General features: G+C 33.0%; 1 protein-coding gene across 1 annotated transcript; it reads left to right on the top strand.

Moving 5' to 3' along the window:
* Window positions 1-2450: 2450 nt before the first annotated feature.
* On the top strand, window positions 2451-5394 carry LOC146721600 (uncharacterized). Its single transcript, XM_085486536.1, has 4 exons — window positions 2451-3268; window positions 3436-4153; window positions 4349-4468; window positions 4552-5394. The coding sequence occupies exons 1-4, from the start codon at window positions 3244-3246 to the stop codon at window positions 4958-4960; spliced, it is 1272 nt and encodes a 423-aa protein (XP_085342662.1). The 5' UTR covers window positions 2451-3243; the 3' UTR covers window positions 4961-5394.
* Window positions 5395-12124: the final 6730 nt, after the last annotated feature.

Here is a 12124-nt window from a genome sequence, read left to right as displayed (position 1 = left end):
AAAGTCTCTTCGCCGATGAAGTCCAATCAGTTGTAAAATCGCTACCTAATTTAATCGTACTTAGGATATTACTATTTTTAATCTTTCCCATCATTAGCTTGTATGCCAGTCCCCAAGGGTTTTTCGTAGTGTTCCGGTTCACGAAATCATTCCACGAGTCCTTTTTTGCCTTTCCAATCTCTCTCTTGTAGTCCCTTCTTAGTCTGCAGTATATATCAAAACTGTATTCATACGCCTTTTCATATTTAAGTTTCCTGTACCGTTTACAGCTTCTACGAGATGCCGCCAATCTTTTCTTTAAGTTGGTCAGTTGTTCGCTCTACCACGGTACTGTTTTCCTAGACAGAGGTCTTCTCCTACTTAGATTGCTACTGCATATAAGATCAATCTTTCTATTAAATAGATTAACGGCGTTCTCCGGACTTGTATTTGTGATTTCTTTACAAAAGGTCCCATTGAGTTCTGATTTAATAACATCGCCAAACTGATCCCAATTGACCTTCTTTAAGTTATAGAGTTGTCCTGTGATTACCTGATTTGTTTCTGAATTTTTATTGTTGTTATGTTCAAAGTATATACAATTATGGTCTGAGGAAGTCATTTTCGGGAAGACCTTCCAATCATTAATATCCTTCAGGACTCCACTATTCACCACAGTCAAGTCTATATTGGCCTCTCCTATTATAGTAGAGAACGTTGGTTCGTTTCCAGGCTGATTCAAAATGTATACATTTTTATTTATTAGGAAATCCTCGAGTAATTCGCCTTTCGCGTCGTTCTCTTTGCAGTACCAAGTTTTGGAGTGAGCATTGGAGTCCATTGATATGATCATGTCGTGGCTTTTGAACGTTTCTATTATAGTCTCCAACTTATTAATAAAATAGTTTAGCTCCATGGAAAATTGACAATAAACTGATACCAAATATAAGTTTACTTCATTATGTACTATATGTGCGCAAGCTATATGTTCGTCCGTAAACTGTTCGATTTTTGTGACAGTTATTTCCTGATTATATACAACTATAGCAGCTTTTGTATCTGTCACCTTATTACTTTGAACAACTCTTGCACCAAGTGAAGCGCAGCCTTTGACTTGTCCTTGGAATACGTATGGTTCTTGTATCAGACACACATCAATGCCTTGTTCCTCTACTTTTAATCTTAATTCGTATGATGCCGTCTGCGAACGGCCAACATTTATTTGAAAGAATTTTATCATTATGTATAATCTATTTTATTCTTTACGATTTCAGTTACTCTTAGATACTCCGGGCATCTCTTGTCACTTACAGTATGATGTGTGTCTTTCCTTTTAGCTCTTGTACAATTAGCGCAGACTGCAGATTTCTCTCTCTCTCTGAGCAATTGGTGCTTATATGGCCCGCCCCCACCCCCCACAGTGTCAACAAGTGGGGGTCTTTTCCTTGCAGTGTTTAACACTGTGGCCTAAGCCTAGACAACGGAAGCACCTAGTCAAGGCTAAGTAATCATTAACCTTGTATGATCTCCAGTCAATATATAGTCGTTCTTGCTCCAAGAGTTTTCTTCTTATCTCTCCTGTCACCTCTATTACCCAGTTATTAGTATTTCTGGTTTTAACAAATGTGTTGTATCTGTATTTAACCCTGCTTTTATTTTCCTGCTTGGCGATTCCAAGTTTTTCAACATTCTTAGACCAAAATTGTTCCATAAACTGCTCCTTTGTGACCGACTTTTCTACGTCATATACTATCATACTGGGTCCAGTTTTCTTAGGCAGCTCTGTTTTCAGCCCGCATTCATTGTCTTCTATTATCTGCTGGATCTTTTTTAATTCGTTTCCACCTTCCGTTTCCACTAGAATGCCTCTGTCTCCCACCTTTCTCATTCTTTTAATCCTTATTTCTTTAATTAACGGATTCATTTTCTTTGTAAGTTTTTCTTTGACATCCTCACACGTTAAATTGTCCTTTTCATTTAAAGGCTTAACAATCATTACCGAAGAATTAGTCTTGAATCCGCTTTTTAGTGTAGTACGTTGGATAATTTCTTTTTTTTCTGTTTCAGATGCTGCTGTTCCGGACCATGGAGTGAACGCCACTTGAACATAGGACATCGAACTGATAGAATTTTTCGATGCCAGGTAAGTACACTTTAATTTTTCTCTCTCAACGATACTCTCTTGTAATTTCCCTTCTAGTAGCACCCACTTAGACAATATGAACTTAATTGTATTCTTATTGATTTTATTGTTTTCATTAAAGAGAAACTCTTCTAGAGCTACTCTTTCAGATCTCACTTCTTCTAGCGTAACTTCCTTGTCGTCCTTTTCAACTTTCGGTGAGCCTTTTTGTTCCAGTTTCTCTCTTTCCACACTATTCGCACTGCTTTTTTGAACAGGTTCAGGAAAAATAAATACATCATTATCATCAGTTTCTCTGGTATTTTTTGAACTGGGGCGTTTTGTCGTTTTTTTTTTCAGCCGGAGAGTCGTATGCCTCCTCACCTTGTTCAAGCAAAGCGCTAAAGCAAGGCCTATTTATTCCTCCAGTTATTATTTTCGCCGATGGTGGTGGTGATCTGGGAATAGACTCCCTTCTCTTGAACGGGTCCTGTTCTTTATCTCCGGGTTTGTGTTTCATCGTTAACTTTGGTTTGAATGTATTTTTAGTTTTTTCATTTTTCTCCATTTTTCATCCCACGAGTATGGTAGGAACAAGTATCAAGTGATTCAGAGCCTCCATGATATCACCAAGCCTAGCTACTCTGGGGGGTCGGCAGGTACCCCAGAGGGAACGTTTGCGACCGCGCTGTTTCACGTCTTCGTGGCCAAGCAGCCATCGGCACGTTGCCTTACACCTTGGCTTAAGACGTTTGGTGCATTCTTAGTCTGTCCTCTCCTTCCAAACTCATCCGGCAAGGTTGAACCTACCAGGGGCATAGCCCCCGCCGGCATGACTTCGAAGGTTTGTTCGCGTCGCATGCCCTAACATGCTCCTTCTCACTCCAATGCGCTCCAATACGTTCGTGTCACCGGAAACAAGATGGCGACTAGATGTTCGCGTCACGTTAGAGCATACTCTAAGGAGCAATTAGGAGCACGCTCTATTTGCCTCACCTTCGAAGGTGGTGCATTTGGGGCTATTTTATCGCGCATGCGTGTGAAGCTTGTACTGTAAACAGTATCCACTGCTCAAGAGTCGGGTAGTCCAATAACCTCGCTTTTATTATTCGGCTACGCCGTCACTGTCTTGATATTTCACAATGGAAACTTCTTTTAAGTATTCAGGTAAGAATTTTATATATGATGCTGATTACTTAAATACTCATAATACTTTTTATATTTTTACTTAATTAACTAATAAAATAAATTCTAAGAGATAGATTAAATGATTTTATTCTAAGATAATTTAAATTGCATAAATATTGTACTATATTAATAGTTTTATTTTTCAGCTGTGAAACCTAAACTGGTATCATTAAAATTAATTAAGCCTCCCCAGACTTTTGCGTGTACTTCTGTTGTAACTGCTACAACAAACTCGACACAGTTCCTAACCACAACTGCGCCTTTGGATTCTGTACTGAATAAAATAAGTTTTTCTACAATTCAACCTCAGACTATAATCCACGAGAGTCCTTCTGTTACAGTTCCTGTAACAAGCTCTATGCAGTACACACCTACAACTTTGTCTTCACTAGACTCTTCAATTGTGAATGCTTTACTAAATAAAGCAGGTCCTTCTGAAATTCAGCCTCAGATTAAAATCCATGAGAGTTCTTCTGTTACGATTCCTGTAACAAGCTTTATGCAGCACACGCCTACAATTGTGTCTTCATTGGACTCTTCAATTATAGACTCAGATAATGAAAAAGAGAATACTTCTGGTGTCAATAATGATGGCTATTTTATTTGGGACTATAAAACCATAATGTTGTTTTTCACAGAGTATGAACAGCATGAAAAAAAATTCCAGAAAAGAAAATATCAAAGTAAAGAGGCTATGTTTCAAGCGATAGCAGAATCCTTCCAAGAAAGAGGTTATGTGAATGCTACTAAAAATCACATGAAAAATAAATTTAAATTGTTGAAGAAGAAATGGGATAAACATATCAAACAGACCATGGGAAAAAATAGTTCTGGAAAAGGCACTAAACCTCTTCCATTTAAAGAGTAAGTTCTATCTTGTGTTTTCTGTATATAATTATATATATGATATTTTTGAATTAAACATTATAATTAATAGTTCAGTCGATTTGTTTCATATTTTTATTTTGTCATTCTTACAATATTCTGTTTTTATTAAGTAGTTAGTATTATATTTAGTATTTAACAAGTAAGTAATAGAATACATATGTATCTTTACAGTGAAATGATAAACTTATTTGGAAAAAGTCACAGTGGAGTGCCATCTTTTGTAGCTGGCCGCAATGGAATGGTTTCTCAAGAAGACATTTTGCAAAAAGTGGTCAGTCAACATTTGTCTCAGTGAGTAATCATCTCCTTAAAATGTTTTTTAATTCATTTCTAGATATATTTTTAGATATAATTTAAAATGTTTTCTATTATAGGAATGTAAATGAAGAACAATCTTCTATTGCACTAGACTCGCCACCTTCGACACCATCTGCAGTTAACAGTCAATCTCAATCAGTAATAGGTAGCAGCAAATCGTCCATGACGGATAGCAGTTGCTCATCTTTAATAAATACAAAAGCAAAAGTACGAGATGGCAAATTGGCGCATACTCTACAATCACTTAAGGAATCCATCTGTGCTGTGCTACAAAGAGAAAGTGATGCCAAACAAGAAACACGTACAAAATATCTGACGGAGCTTAAAAAATGTAATGAATTACAAATAGAACAATTACAATTGCAAAAAGAACGAAATAGTATCTTACAAAGGCAACTTAAGATACTAGAGAGAATAGAAAGTAAAAAATACTCAACACAAGAATTATCAGACGAAGAAGATTAATAAGATATAATAAGACTGAAGGTTTACTAAATTATATGTATACATAAGACATTCATAAAGTTTGTTCCTTTGCCTACTTAAAGGAGAAAATGTAGTAAAACACATTTATTAATCTTTTCTACATATAAATTCTGCGAAGTTACACATTTTTCCTGACAAGATCTGTCAGATATAGTAATTATAAAAATAGACACATTGTCTTTTAAAAAATGTTAATAAGATATTATTACAAATTTATAAAATTTATGAACAGTTTATTAAGTTTAATTTTAATTTTGTTAAAAGACAAGTGTGTTGGTTTTTACAATAATTATATCTTAATTAGATCTAATAATTAGATCTTTCATCATTGGGAAAAATGTGTAACTCTACAGGATTCAAAGGTAAAAAAAAGCTAATAAATGTACACATTTTCAATCACTTCATTTTTTACTTTATAACCAAAGTTACAAACTTTATGAACATTTACGTAAATGAAGTTATATGTATTTAAAATTTATATAATTTTGTTAATTTTATTTAAAATTTTTATTTCAAGTTGAAATAACTTTTATTTTATTAAAGTTTATTTTAGTTTTTTATTTATTTATTTTCTGTTATTTTGATAAACAGCGTGACAAAGCTGTATCAAGCTCTGCAAGAGAGGAAAGCTACATTTACTTATTGAGTTCTTTTAGTTGAAAAAAGCTGCATTTATTTATTGAGTTTTTTTAATTGGGAAAAGCTGCATTTACTTATCGAGTTTTTTTTTACATAATAAAGCAGCATTATTTACTTGCAGTCAAGCGTACAAAACGTGATTGAAAATCAAAACTGTCATTTCTTGTTCAATTTACATTTTTTTGTTAATTATCGATAAAAAATCATAATAAAATATATATTTGCATTATGCAGTTATATTTCTCTATTTGTATGAAAAATAGGCGTATATGACAATAAAAGACTGATGTATGGATAAATTTTTAACAAAATTGTTTTATTTGTTGTCTTACATATTACATAAGAATTTATTTTATAAAATTTAATATCAAACTTTAATAATTTTTAATTAAAATGAGCTGAATAGAAGATATATAATCGTAATATTCATAATTATTAATAAATGAAATATATTTGTGTAATCGTTATGGTTATAATCGTTATAATCTTGAAACTATAATTGTACATTGTTTCCTAATTTTTATAACTAAAAAAACATAAATATTTGAAAGCACTTTGATAGTTTTGTACATTAAATACATATCATACATATTTTTAATTGAACGACACAGATTGATACAATGCAGTATGTGATATGTCGACGTTGACAACGACACGATATCGATATTTAAAAAAATAATAAACATAATATTTAAATATTAATATTAGAACATAATATTTAAACAAATTTATTTGGATACTCTTATTCAAATCATCGTTGAAACAGTTGTCTACATAATTCGTCTCTGAGATCGCGACCATGTCGATCATCATCCGGATCTTCATTTCTATCTGCTGCTGGGACATTATGTAACAATACCTGCGCATTTATATCAGCATGGTTGTCGACTTCAGGTTCTTCCATGTGTTGCAAATCATCCAAGTCAGCCAAATTGTGAAGAACGCAGCAAGCGAAGATGAATTTGACGATAAATTGCATATTCCTCAACTTGAGGAAATATAACTGTCTGAAACGTTGTTTCAGTATTCCAAATCCATGCTCAACTGAAATTCTGCATTGACTGTGTATACGATTAAAATTTCTTTGGGCCTGTGTCAAATGTCCATTATCCCGATATGGAGTAATTAATTGGAGAAGGCATGGATATGCAGCATCTCCAAGAAGTATGCTTCCATCTAAAATAAAAGCATGTATATTTAAAATTAACAGCTAAGGCTAAGGCTGCTTTTTGATATTCATTCTGCTAGTTGAAAATCTATATTTTATATTATGTACTACAGATTTATAATACTGGCAGTAAATATCAAAACGTAGCCTATGAAAACATTTACAGTGAAGTATATATTTTAATCATAAATCTTACAGATATGGCAATGCATAGTCAACCACATCTACATACACAGAAATATTGAAAAATGTTTCTTTTTTTAATCTCCTCCGGACTTTCGAATACAGAAACTGTTGACGCATGTCATAAATTTGTATAATCAATAGACTCTTATATTAATCGCTCGTATATCAACGGAAAGGTTCGATCGTTCGAACCGACACACGACAACATTATCGACCTTGTTCACCATCCCATGTGATAAGAGTCACGCTGTCACGTGTACATTTTATTTACTCCTATTCTTTCGTCGCTCCGATTCGCCGAAACAAACATCCGATCCCGAGAAAGAGAGGATTCCGTGACGAAAACTCGGAACGCTCCCGAAAACCGAGAATCAGATCTCTGCGAACCGTGCTATCGATCAGCTGCAAATACAAGTAAACATATGTTCGTTGCTGTAATCACTTTCCTCTCGGAGCGAGCCTTCACGAGGCTGTACAAGCCACCAGTCGATCAACAATAATTTGAATTAGAGCGACGCCGTCGCGCCTACTGATATCGACAACAGAAACTATAGATAATTACCAGTTCATATCTACAAAATATCTACGATTTTAACCGAATTGAATAAGAAATATAAAAATATTTGATTAAAATACAGTAATTAATTATGAATGTAATAAGTTCATACTTCCACAAAATATTGGCAAATCTTCTGGGCTTTATGACCACGACCTTTAGTCGTACGCACTAGTAACGGACCCGCGTAATCGACGCCGGTATGATTAAAGGCGCGTGAAGTCGGGTTCACGCGGAAATCCGGCAGGTCGCCCATAAGCTGTTCGGGCACGCGTGCATTCTCCCGTGTGCACACAATACATTGGTAGAGGACGGTACGCACAGTGGCGCAAGCGCGAATTAGCCAATACTGTTGTCGCAGGAGCGTGAGTGTGAGTTGCGGACCGGCGTGTAGGGCCGCAACATGAATCTGTTTGATAAGGAGGTGGACCAATGGATGTGATTTTAAAATTAGCGGATGTTTAGCGTCATCTGACAGGCTTGCGTGCTTTAATCGGCCTCGAACGCGTAACAAGCTGTCTCTGTCTATGTAAGGAGAAAGCAAAGCTAATGGACTAGTTTTTGAGACGCAACGTAGTTGTTTTAGGCGAGCTATGTCGTCAGCAAATAGATTGAGTTGAATCCGTCGAATCCAAAAATTATGAGCGGCGACCAGCTCATCGGACCGGAGAGCATGCGGGTGCGAGTGAGAGGCATCGCATTGTGTTTTCGTCTGGGTACGAGCGTTGCGAACGTTATATCACGCATTTTTTGACGCTTTGTTTCAGGATCCTTTTGGTACTGATCACGCACCATCTGAAGTTTTGTTTCAGGATCCTTATGATACTGATCACGCACCATCTGACGTTTTGTTTCAGAATCCTTATGGTACTGATCACGCATCATCTGACGTTTTGTTTCAGGATCCTTATGGTACTGATCACGCACCATCTGACGTTTTGTTTCAGGATCCTTATGGTACTGATCACGCACCATCTGACGTTTTGTTTCAGGATCCTTATGGTACTGATCATGCATTATCTGACGTTTTGTTTCAGGATCCTTATGGTACTGATCACGCATTATCTGACGTTTTGTTTCAGGATCCTTATGGTACTGATCACGCATTATCTGACGTTTTGTTGCAGGATTCATAAAATATTTTTCTTTGTGAGAAAAAGCATCTTTTTCGATTCGTTTCGAACGCTGTTCCTCAGTTTCCTTACTACGTGCAAGTCTTTTTCTCAGTGCATCCCTCTCTTGTCTTTTCAATGTCTCCAACGGCAGTAGCGTTAATGGAGCAATTGAATCATAGAGGTACGGAAAATGAGTTATTGTTTGTTTTTCAAACATTGCGGACAAATGAGGTCTTAGCAACGATTGATTATACGTCACAATTATAACCGTCACCTTGCGACTGAACTTTAGGAAAAACTATTAGATTGTTTTGACAATCATGAAAGGGAAATAATCTGTCCACAAAAATTCGAATTTCTCCATTCAAATTATGTATATTTGCATTACGACTACCTTCATGAGAATCATATATAATAATAGATTTTGCATCGTAATGGCAAGCAACCCAATGTCCACCACCAAAATCACTGTGCAGTATTTGCAAATGCTTCTTCTTTGAATTATTCAGTGGAACAATCTGATCGGGAAATATTGTCAACCATACAGGTCGAGGTGCATAATCAGAATTGCTCTCGAGTAGCGCATGGAAACTGTCTATCATCGTTTCCGTCAACCATTCTTTGAAAGCCAAAATATTCTTTTCCTTATTGCCATAATGGAACTTGTGACACTGATGATCCATTTTCAGTTGTTTGGGACAGTTTTAGTTATAGATATACGGCGTTTGGGGCAGCCTTCTAGTGATGCAAGTATCAAATAAGATTTTTCTAATTAGACGCCTAGAGCAGGCGAAAGGTCTGAGATATTGCAGACTAAAATGCTACAAAAGCGAATACTGTTAATTTGGATGTGTAATAGACCCAAAACAAAAATACTTTTTCTAATTGTATAGGCGCCACGGGCAAGCCAAAAATCTGCGCTATTACAGACGAAAACGCTATAATAGCGAATAATTTTAGTTTGGATACGTAATAGGCCGAACAAAATTAATTTTTGTAATTGGATGCAGGCGTCTAGGGCAAGCCAAAATTCAGCGCTATTAGCAGCCGATGTTCTAATTCAGCGCTTATGGCAGCTTTTATACAGCGCCTGAGCAGCCGATTAATTTTTTTTTATTTTTCCGGATCTGTAAAATAAAAAAGTTATATAAATACATTATAAATTATTTTAATAAACATATGCAAAGATTCAAAATTATTACACTAATTAAACAATACTTCAGAAACTGCAGTTAAAAAGAAATGAAATTACATCTGTTCATTTTTCTTTTGTATAGTACTTGTAATTCACGTAATCACATTGACACGTCAAAATAGTATTTATTTATTATTATTGTAAATAAATCATCATTGCAGTAGACCTAAAATTTCTTAAAATTAAAAATTATAATCGAAAATTTGAAGTAAATCTAATTTTTTTTATAAATAGAAATATTCTATTTTTTTTTAATTTATCGATTCTTCACTATATATTTGATTCAATAATCTTACCTCAAGATTTTTATGCACAAAATGATGAATACCAATCGAAGTTAAATGCCTATCTTTGTTTTCCCTTTAAACTAAACAACTTTTGTTTGAAATTTTCCTATATACTTTCGAGATATTTAATAAGTACAAAATTTACTTATGAAATAGGTATTTCTGTACAAACAAGATTTATAAATACAGGATTTACTTACACATTAAACAAGAATTTTTAAGAGGCATTGATGATTTATTGATAATAAAACTTCCTACGACATTTAAATAAACTTGTTAAATATGCAAGACGAAAAAATGTTTCAAACAAACACCATAGGATTTGAAGAAAGACAGATGATGCTGATATTCATTTGACCTTGCAGAGATCTTGAAAATTCCTGTTAACGTTAACCCACTAAACATGAAATATACATGCAATGTTTCAAATTGTTTCATTTAGATTTCAAATGATACATTTTACGTATTTGTTTTTGATATAATTCATAAATGTTACAATTGAAATATTTCATCATAGTATATATTAAAAATATTTCAAATGAAATATCTCAATTGATATATATTTAAAACATTCCAAAGTTATCGTTTTAGGTATATTTACAAAATAATAGTAAAATAAATATTTATGTACACGATTAGATAATCGCTTACATAATTTGGAAAATGGCAATCACGTATTACATTCAAATTGTGTTTATTTATTATAAATAAATTATTAGAGAGAAATATTGAAAAATATTGAATAACATAATTAGAATACGTTGTATATAAATATTTATATAAATGGTCTTGTTTTAAAATTGTATTATTATTTAAATGCTTAGAATGTATATATTTTGTTATTATATATTTATTTATATATTTATATTTTTTTTATATTGAAAAGATTCATTTTTCTTTTTCCTTTTTTTAAATTAATAAATTTTATTAAATATTTGTTTGCCAATTAAACAAAAATGTAATCGTACACCAGCAATTACTTTTCAAAATATTATTTTTCTTGTGTGTGAATAGTTTCATATAATATCTGGATTGCAAATATATATTGTTAATAATAATAGTTTTGTTGCATATCTATTATGCATATAATTTGGAAATAATATAATTTAATAATTAAAAATTGCAAACAGAATAATATATTCACATATTTATATTTATTATATTATATCTGCACATATTCATATTGATGAGATAATTGTTTATTATATAAAATCATGTGCGTGATAATTAAATATTTTCTATGCAATCAAATTAATAAGGAATATAATGATTTAACATGATTATATTCTAAATCTGTTGGTGAAAACGTTACGTGCAACAAATATATACAATTTAAGTTATTAAAATTTTATTATTTTTGTAAAATATCATTGACTTTGTAGAATACTTGAAAATATTACAATTCTATTTCTTAATAATAAATTAATTAAATTTAATAAAGGAAATAAAACATTTTATCGTGTTCTGATATTGGACTTATTAACCATAGCGTGTAATTAAATATTATAGGTCTACGCTTATTGTGATAAAGCTCTTTGATTGTTAATTGACTGAAATATAACCTAAGAGCTTTGGACATTCACATTCCACAGTAATCAAACCCATACAGCACAGATTATTGCAAATATATTGCAGCAACGTTGCAATGTTGCAAGTTGCAATGCAACATTATAAAGACATTGCAGAGATATAAGTGCACAAAATTCCAGCACACTTGTAGCAACATGACATTAATATTTCGGAAATATTGCATGTAATCCAAATTCTATAATTTATATATTGTAATATATATGAATTAACTACAACGTATTTTCATTAATGATTTATTTACATTTATATAAATGTATATGCAACATTAGTTTATGGTTGCAATAACAATACATTATTGCAAACTCATAACATATTGCAATATTGTTGTAATATTTTGTTGCAATCTTCCAAAAAGCGGACATTTTAACATTGCTGCAATTCAACAGCAATGATGTAGCAACATTTTG

This window comes from Nylanderia fulva, unplaced genomic scaffold (assembly GCF_048542155.1).
Source record: "Nylanderia fulva isolate GAGA-0341 unplaced genomic scaffold, ASM4854215v1 Scaffold447, whole genome shotgun sequence".
Taxonomy (NCBI): Eukaryota; Metazoa; Arthropoda; class Insecta; order Hymenoptera; family Formicidae; genus Nylanderia; species Nylanderia fulva.
This window is presented reverse-complemented; position numbering and strand designations above follow the sequence as displayed.

Excerpts from the sequence above, each read along its gene's own strand:
- LOC146721600 (XM_085486536.1), top strand. The coding sequence starts at position 3,244 with ATGGAAACTTCTTTTAAGTATTCAG. Across the intron at positions 3,269-3,435 it reads AACTTCTTTTAAGTATTCAG|CTGTGAAACCTAAACTGGTA; the intron begins GTAAGAATTTTA and ends TTTATTTTTCAG. Across the intron at positions 4,154-4,348 it reads AAACCTCTTCCATTTAAAGA|TGAAATGATAAACTTATTTG; the intron begins GTAAGTTCTATC and ends GTATCTTTACAG.